Source organism: Pteronotus mesoamericanus, unplaced genomic scaffold, assembly GCF_021234165.1.
Source record: "Pteronotus mesoamericanus isolate MK-2021 breed Mesoamerican mustached bat unplaced genomic scaffold, CSHL_Meso_final contig_73, whole genome shotgun sequence".
Taxonomy (NCBI): Eukaryota; Metazoa; Chordata; class Mammalia; order Chiroptera; family Mormoopidae; genus Pteronotus; species Pteronotus mesoamericanus.
The window spans coordinates 15,832,453-15,847,521 of record NW_026555245.1 but is presented as its reverse complement, the minus strand read 5'-3'; the positions used below and the strand labels follow the sequence as shown (position 1 = coordinate 15,847,521).

Here is a 15,069-nt window from a genome sequence, read left to right as displayed (position 1 = left end):
AAGTGTCTCTAATCACTTAATGTCTTTAGTTTTAAATATTTTCTTGTAAGAAAGCATTCTTCTTGATTAAAAATTTCCAACCTAAAAATACAAGAAATTTAGTAGGAAAACCCATTTTGTCATTTGCAAATATAAGTTTTTTACTCAACAAAAGCTTGTGCTATAAAATATTAAAGCCAATAGATTGATAGATACATACTTAGTAATTCCCTTCCCTTGCTACCACCCATTTCCAGACCTCTCCACACACAACCATATATACCTGTATGCTGTCACAATTTCTACTAAGAAAGAAAATCCAACTGATTAGATTGTTTGGATTGATTTGCAAGGCTGGCCAAAGGCAAGATTACAGCTAAGGTACCTTGAACTGACTTTAAGATCCTAAAAATGCTCGGGGTTTAAGTAAAGTTTTAAATAGCTTAATAGACAGAGAACAGACTTCTTCAGAGAATTTCCCCACTGACCCAACCAGCAAGCTCACACCATATCATTTTAGTCAATGCAGTGGTTAGACGGAGTCCAAGAGAAAGATCTTGTAGACAGCCAGGATTTTGAGAGGAGTTCTGACGCGCACTTTGGTTATCTGCCTTGGGCCTTTAACCTAAAAATATTCTTTGCATTTATGGTCTTAGCAACTTCATCTCACTCTATATACCATTAATTTCAGCTGCACTTATTTTCCTTACTTGGTTATTTTTAGTCATGACAACCATCACCACCACCATTTTTACCAAGAACACAACTGAATGAATTATAAAACTCAAGTTGCTCATTATATCTGAATATCTAAATACAATATCCATGACTCTATCAGAATAGTTAATAATAATGGGTAAAATTTATTCAGTATTTAATATGTGCCAGGCACTGTGGTAGTGTTTATATGTATTATTTCATATAAACTCAGGTATTAACTCTGAGATAGGTGTAATTACTATTCCCATTTCACAAATAAGAAAACTAAGGCTTGAAGAGGTTAAATAACTTCCGAAGATCACATAGGCAGCAAGTGATAGCATCAAAATTTAAAGTAATGTCACATTAAAATTCATACTCTGACCCAATATGTGACCTGGCTTCAAGTGAATTCTGTGTTTCCTCTAGCTATTCTGAATCCTAAGAGGCCTATAATGTAAATTAACCACACCTGTGAATCCATGTTTCTGGACTCTTTGGAAACTTAGTTAAGGCCAGTTTTCCCAGATGTAAATCCTTAATTGGATTTAAAGTGCCAGAAAGGATCAGCTCTTTTCTGCAAAAGAAAAATAAAAGAACCATTACTTTACCTTTCTATCCAAACGTATCGTATGGGTATTAATATAACCACCCTGAGAAGTAAATTTATAATAATTTTTTTAAAAAAAAAGAAGAGAAGCCTATCATAAATGTCACATACAGTAATCAAGAATGTATTATCATAATCTTAGAGTAACAAATAAAAGCTTTAAATCAACAGTGGAATGTTAGTTACCTGCTTGGGAGAAAGCAAAGGGGTTTTCAAAAACTTACAAGGCCTGATATCATTATCTGTAGAGTAGCTCCAACATGAGGCAAGACCTGCTTTAGCTTTGTAAGTAGGTCTTTATATGGTCTAGTTCATTACCAAAAATATACACACACAACACAACACATACAGTATGATTTAAATGTAAGGGAAAAAATAATTCATTCAATCACTACCCTAAAAAAATTACTATTTTTATGTTTGAATTTTCCCTTCTACCTTTCCTCATAGGCATCTACCTTTTAACATAATTTTATATTCTGCTCTTATATGTTTGGTCCTATAATGAACATTTTAAGTGGTCAAATAGTTTTCATTCAGTAGCTATGCTGTTAATTACTGACATTCTTTCCTGTGGTTAGATATTTAGGTTGCTTCCAAGTTTTTGCTACTCTAAAATAATTCTGAAACAAAGCTTTGTGCTTATGACTTCTTTCATTTGTACTATCACTTATGACAAGCGTCCAAAGTTGTATTGCCAAGTGAAATACCTGCACGGCTCTTAATACACTAGACCACTTTTGAAATATAAACAGAAATAAGAGCTATGTGAAATTTCTATTGTTTTAAAACTGTTCAAAGCTTTAATGCAATTATAATGTCATGCGAAAGCACTCCACCTATTTCCCAGATAAATATGATTTAGATTTAGATTTAATTTCTCAGATAACTTTTTGTTAAGTTCTGATATTAATTTTCAATGTATTATTATTTTGTAATGAAATTATGTAATTTGCTAGTATTTATCAGTCTTGAAATGTCCCTCCTGTGGTGGGGCTATTATTCACTTATTTTAGAGAAGTGTAACCCCAACAAAACCAGGACCCAGCTTGTCTACCTAACCTACTTGGGGGGACTTAGTTCCTAAATATCACAGTAAATTTTCTTTCCAACAGCAATGTACTATTTCTAAGTTTTTATCTGGTAAGAAAAATAACTTCCTTTTTAATGAAAATGCTAAGTGATAATAAATACCTGCATTTTATAATCATTATTAGGTCAGTAATTTCACTGTATAAAATAATTTGAAGGGATACTAAGATTTATGGCTGCTTTAGCAGAGGGATTTATTGACTATTTTTTTTCAATGTACAGGAAATATATGTATAATTAAAAGAATATTTAATGCAACAGCCAATTATGCAATCCTAGATCCTTTTTTTTCTGTTTATGGTTAGGGTACTCATAATGTTTTGTTCATAAAATAGGTCAATATAGAATAAAAGGAGGCAAAATATTGTCCTGTGTAATTTTAAGTACTTTGTAGAGCACTGTTTCTTAAAAGATTGTCCTTAACTACATCATCAATTGGGACTGGTGAGCAATATAGTCTCAGGTCGCACTCCAGACCCATGGAACCAAAAACTCCAGTGGGGTAAAGCAGTGTGTTTTAGTGAGCCCTCTGGGTGATGTATACTAAAGTTTAAAAACCACTACTGTAGCCTTTGGCCAGGTAGTTCAGTTGCTTAAAGCATCGTCTGGATATACCAAAGTTGCTGGTTTGATCCCTGGTCAGGGCACATATAAAAATCAACCAATGAGTGCATAAATAAGTGAAGAACAAATAGAGGTTTCTCTCTCCCTCTCTCTCAAAATTGATTAAAAAACACTGCTGTAGATAACTTATTCTATTAAGTGTAATTTCCACTTACTAATTTTAAAACCTCTCATATTTACAACTGCTTAACCATATTCCCATATATGCCTATACACAAGGGAAATACAATTTTCTTCAGAGAAGAGGAAGTTGCCTTATAACTAAATCTTTACAAAGTTTCTTAAATTAGGGGTGCTCTCTTAATTTATTTTGAACAACAAAGTAGTATTTGGGAAGACATCTTAGCCTAAAACAACTTCAATCAATGGTATATATATGGATGCTTAAAAGGGTTGCCTAACAGAATCATAAAAAAGAAAGCAAAATTTTAATTATCAATTTAACAAACATTCCTTGGGGACAGGAGTGAACATTTTAGGTGTTGGATCTTGTCATAGATAAGTTTTTAAAGATCACCTGAAAATGAAATATGGTAAGTGGTTAAGTTATAGCTCTCATATAACCTAGAGATACAATTTAAAAAATAATCAACTGCTCAATTGTATTCAAGTTGGAATCTAGCTTGAGATAAAATTTCCAGTCACACATGGATTCAAAAAGTGCTGTTTCAAACAACTTAGATTTAAGTAAATATGATGTACTCTGGAAAACTGGACAACTCAAAAAATTAGCTCTTGTGATGACAAAATCACTGATGTCAGTAGCCATGAGAAGAGTTTGAATTAAATTGTTTAATGAAATGTGCTAGGAAAATGAAAAATTTGTAAGTTAAAATAGTCCACATGTTATTTTACATTTGTGTAACTAAAATGAATAATTAAATATCAATATACAAGGCCTAGCACAAATAATGCCTCTTTTTTTAATAACAGAATTGTTTATTACAAAATCATAAGCATGTAACTCTGTAATATAACTATCACATTCAACCACACAATACATTTTAGGTGAAATGTCCAAATTAAAACTGTACGTTAGTACACTCATATCATTACCCTACCAACCACACTCAAGCAGGCATTACTTCTGCTGGACCCTGCTTATTATTTCATGTACATATTGGTATTAGCCTAAAACAATTTTTCTGAATTCTTTAATTGAGGAAGTAGAGTACTGCCTTGAGTTGGCTTTATTTTCAGGTGTAGTTAAACTGTGCTGCTATATTGATCCTACAAGCATTAGGTGGCAAATTGCTAAATGGGGAAGAGGGAATGACATGAGGGTCATAAATAAATGTTGGGGGAACTAGGAAAGAAAAAGGCATCTGTGTTGTTTTGGGAGGAGAGAGCATAGTGGTAAGGAACAGTGCCTTTTTAACACGGTGAGAAAAGGGAGTAGACTAAGGAATTTTAAGAAACAATAAAAAGTAGAATTATAAAAGGAATGAGGTTTTTCACACAGATTTTTCAAGCAATACAAGTTATTCTTTAAAATTTTTGCTATGTATTTTACTTAATGATTAAAGCATACATGGAAAGTCTCATCACTTCCCCTTGAAAACTTCCTTGTTATGAAAACCAGCTAGTGCTAGAGCTAACAAACAAGTAAGGAGACAAAACACATCCATAGGAGCCTCCAGGAGTTACAATAGTGTGTTTTATTCCTCTGATATAAGTTACTGCATTTTTATATTCCTGATGGGTTTGGTTTTTTTTTACATTTTTCTCTCCATCTCAAACTGCTAGCTATTGCTTCTCTCTGTTGTCATTCTATCCAAGAGGTGTAGACCAGGGGCCATGTGTATCTTGTCTATGATTAAATCTCCACTGGTTAACTCAGTACTTGGCACAGAGTAAATTCTGAATAAACAAATGCCACCTTCTCCCTCAATCTTCAGTTATTCAGCCTGAAACAACACTAATGATAATAATAAAAGTCATTCTCATAAAAAGTACCATTTATTGAACACTTCTCCTGAGTCAGGCACTATGTTAAGTGATTTGCATATACTATCTAATTTAATTCTCACAACAATCCTATACGTATTACGTTGAATCACATGAAATTGCCAACATTCAATTGTTTTATAAAATAAATGTTTTATTTTAGGGTCACTGTAAATTAACAAAAAAGTTGTAAGGATAGTACACAGAATTCCTGTGTGCCATGCACTTAATTCCCTTTATTATTAACATGTTATGGTACATTTATCATAATTAATGAACGAATATTGATAGATTACTATTGGAAGTCCATATACTTTTTTCAGAATTCCTTAGCTTTTATCAAATGTCCTTTTTCTATTCTAGGGTCCCATCTAGGATATCATATTAAATTTAGCAATTATGTCTCTTCAGGCTCCCTTTGGCCCCTCAGGTATACCTGGTTTTGACAGCCTTGACAGAGTACCGATCAGATACTTTTTATGTTTTTCTCAAGGAAAGACTAGGGTTATGAGTTTTGAAGAGGAAGAGACCACAGAGGGAAAGTACCATTTTTACCTGATCATATCAGAGGCACATGTTAGCCTGACTTGTCATTACTGATATTGACCTTGATTACTTGGCTGAGGTAGCATGTCAGGTTTTCTCCACTGCACTTTTTGGAAGGAAGTCACACTTAAGGAGTAGGGAGTTATGCTCTCCTCCTTGAGGGGGTTATCTAGATAAATTATTTGGAATTCTTCTATATGGTGGATTTGTGCATTGTGTATTATTTTGTTTGTTTATTTATTCAATCATTTATTGATGTCAGTATGAACTTATGGATATCCATTTTATACTTTGGGGTGTAATCCAATACTATTTTATTATTGAAGTTGTTCTAGCTTTGACCCTTGAAAGCCCTTTCACATATAACCCCATTATAATATTTCTGAGCACTTCCTTACTTTCTGGCCCTCTAAGATATTCCAGGCTCATCTTAACTGTTCCCTACCTTAGTCTTTGAATCAGGCATTTCCACAAAAAGCCCAGTGCCTTTTATTAGAGAATAGTGTTAGAAACCAGGATCTGGATGCTTGGGTTTCATCATCTTTGATCTACAAAAACAATTTCATATGGTGCAATATAATACTAAGTCAATTTTACAGAAGAGGAAACTAAATTTGGGACTGATTCAGTAACATGCCCGAGGTCTTCAAGCTCAAAGTGTCAGAACCAAAAATCAGATCCTCATAAAATTACCAATTTAAATCAACAGGCCATGAATAAAGAACATGAATCACTGGAGCTTGTTGTCAGCTACTCTAGTTGCTCAAAGATGTTTTATTTATTCTATGTTCATAGATTGTTGGAAAAATAGTACATTATTACAAAGTCAACCTCTTCATCAAGTGATTCACCAATTTTCAGAGCATATTATTTTTCTATAACCAGCTGAATTTTTAAACTATATGCATCTCTCTCTCTAACCTAAGGAGATAGGCTCAAAAACATATTCTTGCCTATATTTTTTTCCTAAGACTATGACACCTATAAATTGAACTACATATGTGTTATACCAGCTTTTAGCAGTTTATAAAAGGCTGTCAAATTCAATCAATGCTTCCTAGTTACTGCAGAAGAAATACTCCAACAATTAAACATAAAATTTTGAGTCTTTGGTTTGCAAAAGACATTACAGGGTTAATCAGTTTACTTTCAATGCTGGTTGTTTTTTCCTCACTATGTATTCATGATTCTGTCTTCATATGTCAATCAATCTTACTAATACAAACTAAAACTTACTAGAACACATATCCACAATGTTTTTTTAAAATCAAGACTTCCTTTCTACTCATCTAGCAAAATACTTTCCCAATAATCTTACTAGAATAAGTTCAAGATTAACTGCTATTATTATTGAAATTAGATTTATAGAGCAATTTCCCTTCATAAGACCAAACCACACATAATAAAAAGAAGTTTCAAAAGAGTCATAAAAATAGTCATCTATTCAAATCTTTTATTTACAGATATGGAAACTAAAACTCTTGAGAAGTTAACAGTTTTGCCCGAAGTCACCTGCTGGTTAATTGATGAAACAGGACTAAGATCCATACATCTTAAGACTAGGTTCTTTCTTCTCCACTGAACTGCCCTTTAGAATATACAATGAATTTATATCTATATCTGTATCTATAATAAGAATATTTTTTGTTTGTTTAAGGATTTTCAATTCCTCTCTAATGATGAGGAATGTGAGAACATGAATAAAAATGGTACTTCTATTTTTCCATTATCCTCATTTCTTTTTCACTGCATTTCATGATTTTTCAGGGTCCTGTCTAAAAACTGAGTAGCTACTTTGTGCCAGGCACTAGAATATTAGATGCTAGGGCAACAAAGAAAAAAAAAAAGACAAGATATAGTCCCTACCCTTATGAAAGCTCTCAGTTTTAAGTTTATAGCACCTTCCTAAAAGTCTCCTTTGCTGATTCTTCCTCATCTTGTAAACTCAAGAACAGCGCTGTCCAATAGAAATATAATGTGAGTCACAAATGTGAACTATATATAAAATTTTAAATCTTCTAACAGCTACATTAAAAACAAATATAAAGTAACATATTTTGTTTTTTTTTAACTCAATACATCCCAAATATTATAATTTCTACATGTAATCAATATAAAATTAGTAATAAGATATTTCACTTGGGGGGGATACTAAGTCTTCAAAATCTGCTGTAGTTTACACGTAGGCACATCTCAGCTGAGAACTAGTCACATTTCAAGGGCTCAATAGCCACATGTGGCTAGTGGCTAAGCAGTTTCCCAGTGCTCAGTTTTTGGACTAGTTCTCTTCTCTATCTATACCCATTTCTTTGAGTATCTCAAACAATCTCATGGCTTTAAATACTATTTTCTAGTGATTCCCAAATTTACATCTGGTCTAGAACTCTCACCTTAACTTTACAGATTCATACACAACTAACTAGACACAAACCTAAAGTCCCAAAATGAACTCTTGACTTCCAACCGGCTACTCCCACCTAACCCTGCTCCTTTTCTAGATGTCTCCATTCCAGTAAATGGCAACTCTGTCCTTTTAGTTGATCAGGTCAAAAACCAGGGACAAGCTTCAACCTCTTGGTTCTCTCACATCCAAATTATCACCTGTGTCTTTAAAGCCAGATTATTAAACATAGTCCAAGCTTATACAGTTTATAAAATACATTGAGAACCTCACGACTTCTCACCATTTCTACCGCCAAGCTCTCCTTTAAGCCACCAGTATCTCTCACCTAAATTATGGCAACCACTTCTTAACTTCCTAATCACTCCTTGCACCTCCACAGTCTACTTTCCATACAGTAGTCATAATTTGAAAATGCAAGTAAGAAATGGTCCCTCTTCAGCTTGAAAACCTCATGAATTTGTCTCATCCCAGACTAAATGTCAATGTTCCTATAGCAGCTGATAAAGATCTACAAAACTATGAAATCCAGCCCATTACTATCTGGCCTTATTTCCTGTCTCTTTCCCTTATTCATGCCACTCCAGCTACACTGGCCTTCTTGCTGTCCCAGAACACCCAGGGACACTTCAGGCACGACTGGGGGCATTGTCACTTTTGGTTCAGTCCACACTGAATGCTCTCACCCCAACCTCCACAGAGATTGATCCTTGATCTCATGTCAGTCTTTACTCAAATGCCCCATATTTAAATTTGCAAAACCACCCTTCCCATCCTCTTTTTGGCCTTCCCTACCTTTTCCATATAGGATTTACCAATGTTATCTATTATATATTCTACTTGTGAATGTCATTATTGCCTTTCTCTACTAGAATAAAAATTTCACAAGGACAGGGATTTTTTTTTTGTTTTATTCTTGGCTCTACTCCTAATGGCTAGAATCTAGCACATACTAGTTAATCAACAAATATTTGATAAATCAACATATGTTGTCAAAAATTGTGAGGATTAAATAAGATAACACATAAAGTTGTAGAATGGTTCTTGGGATATAGTAGACACTATAAACATTAGTCTGTTCCCTACTACTATAGTGCTTTCCATTAAAGAAAATAAGAATTCTAAAATTACATAATTTTAAAGCCATATAACTCTATATATGTGATCAGTAATTATTCAAAAGACACTTTTAAAAAGACAGAAATTACCTAAATTAAAAAAAAATTAAGTAAATACCAAATTCAGTAGGTATTAAAAAAATACTAACTCTGTAACATTGCTTAAAATCAGAGAAATTAAATCAAGTATTGTTGAGGTCACCTTTAAGGTAAAGAACTGCAGTCTATGGCTTTTCCTTATAGGAAAATTTAAAATGTATTTATAACATTCAATGGGACTTCACTTTTACTTATCTATAATTTGTATCCTGCCTTCCTCTAAGAGAATTTGTGTTAGTCTAAGGAACCACCAGATTTTAAACATTATACATATATTTTAACTGAAAAAACTTCAGTGAAAAATATGAACCTGGGCTGAATTTTAATAGTCCTATAAAGTATTTTGTGTTTAAAGCTATAATCATTAGAAATAAAGACTATCAACAAAATGTAATCTCTCTCCAAAATACTCAGTGCCAGAGACTTCAAGTGATTTGCCCACAGAGGTCACAATGTTAGTGACTAAACTGAGATTAAAAGTCCATGGCCTTGAATGCTAACCCTACACACTATAGTGCTTCTCAAATACACTAATCAGGGCCTTATAAGCCAACCAATTATGATAATTGCCCCTACCCCTCTTAAAAGGAAGGAAAATGAAAGCATGAGGCAAATGGTATACTGTAATTCCGCATGACAATTTATATTTCAGGGGAAAAGTTTACAGAGAACAGATACTAACGTGCAAAAAGGGACAAAGTGTATGTTAGATTTGTCATGGAGATATTATAAAGAATGTACAGAAGAAATAAGTGTAAGATGCCATGGGTATATGGTCTATATTTCATTTCTCAAAAAGCTAACAACTCATGGGGCTTGTCTGTCTTCAGAAATTTGGACAGTTTCATTTTATCACTGATGAGCATGACATACCTCACATTCCATGCAGTGGTAAAGTCTGGGTTTAGAAGCAGCAGGGTGCGTGTGACATCTATCAACTCTAAAATAAAGAGAAGGCATATTAAGAACAAACAGTCCTACCCTTTAAAGGCTGACTTCTCTTTAAGGTCTTTATTTTACTTTATATAAATATATAGCTCACATTATACTAATATATATATCTCATGTCTTAGTAATTTTAATGATAGATATACATTATTCTAAGCTGTCAGGAATACTGAGATTATCCTCAAGATTTTCTACTACTTATAATAAGTATAACTCTTTCTTAAAAGTTAACACTGAAATAACTTTATAATACAATATGCCTATAAAGAATAATCAAATCAACCTCTTCATTCTTTTAGTAGTTTTTGGCAATAATTTAATACTAAGGAAAAGAAACACAATTTCTATCCACTATTCATTTAATTCCACAAATATTTCCAGAATTGACTGTGTAAATTTTCAAAGGAAAAAAATTCACTCATAAACTTATTTAACATAATTCATTTCCATTCTTCTGCAAAGATTATCTTTTCTTACACACATTTTACATACAATTTTGTCATCTATCAACTAAATACCATTGCTCCTAATTCAAAAAATTAAAATTTTCAACACTAATTAATCAAGAAAGTAATAATGAGGAGTTGTTCCTATAGTGAAAATGCCTAAATTTCTAAACTTGTAAAATAAACATAAAAAAACACTTGGTTGTTAAGGAGCTACATTTTGGGTTGGTCAAAAAGTTTGTTTAGTTTTTTCCATATGATGGTTCTAGTAGTGCTTAGTTGTCTTAAACTTCAGTTGAAACAATTTCATTAGATTGTATTGTGACAGCTGTCATATCAGCATGCATTTGAAAAAAACTTATCAAAATTGATAAATTTTTGTGTAGCCATTTTAATTCTGACGATGGAAGAAAATACATAATTTTGGTGTATTATGTCTTCTTATTTCAAGAAAGGCAAAAACACAACTGAAACACACAAAAAAAGATTTGTGCAGTATATGGAGAAGGTGCTGTGACTGATTGAACATGTCAAAAGTGGTTTGCGATGTTCCTTGGTATTACTGACATTTTGGCCAAATAATTCTTTGCTGTAAGTCTGTCTTATGCATTGGAAGGTGTTTAGCAGCACCCCTGGCCTCCACCCACTAGAAGCCAATAGTGGGAGACAGCCAACACACTAAAATTACCCAAATCAGAAAAGTTATTGGTGAAAATGAAAAATGTGTTTTTTATTGTATGGAAAAAACTAAATAGACTTTTTGGCCCACCCAATAAAAATGTTTGTGTATTATGGGAAGGTCTCCAGTATTTCTTTTGAAGTCTGTAATTTTTCAATATATTATACTACCTAGATAAACTGTTATTTCATTTCTTGGACTCTCCCTTTCTGCACTTAAAAAAAATGTGTGTGACTAACAGTTGTTGCTATTTGTTTGTACTTCTAATGCAACTCTCCTACCCTACCTATAACTGAAGACAAATCCATCCTCCAATAAGAGAGATACTCCTGCACAGCAGCACAAAGCAAAAACCACAGAAAATATCTAAGTCCCCACTTTTTATTTTTTGGTTGTGTGAAGAGAGAGGAAGGCTAATCACAGTGATACTTCTTTAATACAGGTCTCCCCCTAGCAGCACAACAGCAGATGGTGAGTTCAGAGCCCAGCTCTACCGCTTACTGGGAAATCCTGGACATATCACTTTATCTTTCTGTGCTTAGTGTCCTCCTCATATGTAAAACAGAACTAATAGTAGTACTACACCATGGGGATATTAAATGATTCAAACCCACGAAGTTTTAGGACAGTATCTGACAGTTCCCAATGATAATTCCTGTTACAAAGTTTATATTTCCTAGTCCAGCTACACGAATGCTATTAGGACTGGGTGCCAACAGAGGGAGGAAAAGAATCTCTGCGCATTCTGAGCAGTGACTGCTGAACAGAAGGCATACGTCTTAACTAATAAGAATCTCAGGTTTTAAAACATATCAATAGCGAACCGCCTCCATCAACCATCAGTGTAACACATACAGTCACAGGCCCTTCTCCCCTCCTCTTTAACAAACTGCTAACTCTTCCTGATTCAGGATTCCAGTTCAGAAGGACTTCCTTCAGGAAGTATTCCAGTCTGATCAAAGAGGTGGGGGTAAACTAAACTATCAGAAATGGGAAAGGGCCAATGAAGAAAAAGTTAACTGGGCTAGAAATATTGGACATTATTTAAAGACTCATTCCTGAATTACATGTATTTTTCTGCTCTTCATCCCCACTGGCTCTGGTTAAATGAGAGAAAGGAAACTAGTGTTTCTCAAGAACCTACCACATGCCAGGCACTGTGCTGGGTGCTTTACACACACAATTCATCTGATCCTCACAACAACCCTGAGACCTATCAGTCTGAAAACAGGAAGAGGTTAAGGAAAGTGACTTCAGTGTACTGATGAACTGAATCTAAGTCCTGGACTGTTTTCCTGCAAAGCAGGTGCTATTTCCACCCTAGCACACTGCCTATAATTACTCTGCCCTCTTTGAGTGAGAACTGAACCAAAGATCTAAAGATAAACATGTATCTTTTAGTGGTCTGTAATATTTTACTCTTTACAATTCACCAACTACGTACCATTTTCCTTTGCAGTTTTATACAGAAGATGTGAGCTACTGAAATCCCTACCATCTCTTGATATTGAACAGCTCTCTCTCCAGACACCAGAAATAACTCATCATCACTTCACAGGGAGAAAATAAATCAAGGTACATTATACACAAGAAGGTAGATAAAGTCCAGCTGTAACAAGAGGGGACACAAGGATGCTGCAGAAAAGTGAGAGAAAAATGCAGTGCTTCCTTTGCTGCATTCTAGAAATGGGCCAAGGCCAGCAGGTATGTGGCAATGGTCATTAGGTCTGACAATTGTCTCTGACAGAGATATGTTTTCATGCATTTAGAAATAAATCCAAGGTGAGCTTGGATTGGTTAATCTCTTCCTCCGAAATACATTTAGGTTGCCATGAGAGGCTTGACATAAAACTATGTGGTAAACACCAAAAGGTCATTTATTACAGAACAGAGTCACTGAATCTATAGTTAGACTAAGCTAAAACCTTTTACTTATCAAAGTCTTGTTACTTTTTTGATAAATTTCTGTTGAATACATAAGATGCTGAGTATAGAAAGATAAGCCATAAGCCATCCCTTTTTCTAATAAACTCAGAATCTAGCTGGGAAAAATGTTATTTAAATAATCAACTACAGGCAATCCAAGACGGCAGAGGAGTAAGTGGAAGCTACACTAACTAACCTCCTCCCAGGACCAATCTGGAATTACAACTAAATTGTAGAGAAATCATCCAGAATAACAAACAGAACAATAGCTGCAGAGGCCTTCTAACTACGGACAGACAGAACAAACCACTTCCCCACAATGTGACTGGTGGGGAATGAGGAGGTCAAGAAAGTGCAAGAGGGCTGGCTGGGCTCCCACGGGAGGCAGCTGGAGTGCCGGAGGAATATTTCAGTGGCCAGAGGGTTGCCCCTGAGAAGTGTGGGGTCTAAAACCCAAGCTAGGAACCCCAGGCTAGAGCGCCAGAGCCAGAAAGTAATCCAGGTTACACCCAGCTGTGAAAAGTGGCAGGGTTTCTGTCCACCAGGGAGAGAAGGCTGGAGACACAGAAAACCTCTTACAAGACCAGTGTTCTAACCCCTGAGCTATGGAGCCCTCCCTGACACAGAAAGCCTCTTAAAGGGCCACCAGAAAAATTACACTTGCAGCCACTTACCCTGTGCTACGGCAGTGGGGGCAGAGTGAACTAGAGACACTTGAGGAGAGTTTGGGGACGGTGGCTTTGGGAAGAGAACTGAGGGAGCAGACGCCAGGATCCCAGTGCTGAGTCACCCCCATACTGCAGGAGCCATCTTGCTCAGGCAGACCATTCCCCTCTGTGTGGCATCATCTTGGGAGAATGCAACAGTCCCACCCCAAGGAATTACTCTGCCCCACCCTGTGGTGCGTAAGCCTTACTGCTAAGTGCAGTGACTAGATTAACAACTGAAGGAGTCAGCCACAGACTGTGGATCCCTGGCAGTCTCAAATAGGCAGCCTAAGGCCAGACTCGGACATCACCTGACATCACCAGAAGCAGAGCCAGAAATAAAAAAACAGTGGTAAATACAGATCCAGAAAGAAAAAAAACAGTGGTAAATACTAGATGCTACCAAGATGAAATCCACTGCAGTCTTCCTCATAATTTGTGGTATTTTCTCTCCTATATAGTTTTTTAACATTTATTTCTTGTTCTTCAAATTTGTACATATTAAGTCACTAGTTTTTATATTACAGTTTATTTCAAATCTCCTATTTTGCTCCTCCCTTCTCTTAATACATTTTACTCTTTCCTCTTATTTTTAAATTTTTCTCTCTCTCTTGCTACAACTTGTTTCCTTTCTGCATTCTTAATATTTCTCCCCACTCTAGCCTCTCAAAACAATTTTTCTTGTCATTAGTCATCTCACCTTCTTTTTACTGTTCTTAAAATACCCTTATTCTCTCTCAACCTTTATCAGTCTTTGCTTGTTGATTGTGGGCATGGTGGTGGTTGTTCCATTTCTTCTATTTTATTTCTAGATCTTCATTAATTTTGCATTTCAAATCTCAAATTTTACTGTTCCCCTCTCCTACTCGATTTTGCTTTCCTCCTGTCCTTTTTTTTCGTTTTAAATTTTAATTTGTCCCTGCCTTAGCTTGGTTTTCATTCCTCACTCTTAGTATTCCTTCTTCCTCTATCCTCTCAAAACCACTTCTCTTTCCTCTAGATATTGCTTAAGCTTCTTTTTCTTTTTTCCCCTCTTATTCCCATGCCATCTATATTAACCTTTGCTTATTTGTTACTGATAGTGCTGTGTTGGATTTTTTTCTCTAACTTGCTTCATATGTTTTCCCCTCTCTCTCACTATATATATATTTTAATTTCTGTTTAAACCTAGTACTATATGCTTCTCTTCTCTTACTCCAGTCTGCCTTCCTCCCTCCTTTTTTATTTACAATGAATTTACTTTATCTC

At 34.9% G+C, this 15,069-nt stretch overlaps 1 protein-coding gene across 2 annotated transcripts in view; it reads right to left on the bottom strand.

Moving 5' to 3' along the window:
* The window catches only part of PTAR1 (protein prenyltransferase alpha subunit repeat containing 1), a 52,748-nt gene that overhangs the window by 19,190 nt on the left and 18,489 nt on the right, over nt 1–15,069 (bottom strand). For both annotated transcript variants that reach the window (XM_054583037.1, XM_054583038.1), the window contains exons 3-4: nt 9,989–10,055; nt 1,151–1,255 (exon numbers count right to left, since the gene is read on the bottom strand). In XM_054583037.1, the coding sequence (XP_054439012.1) occupies nt 1,151–1,255; nt 9,989–10,055 (172 nt within the window). The remainder of the gene's footprint in view (nt 1–1,150; nt 1,256–9,988; nt 10,056–15,069) is intronic.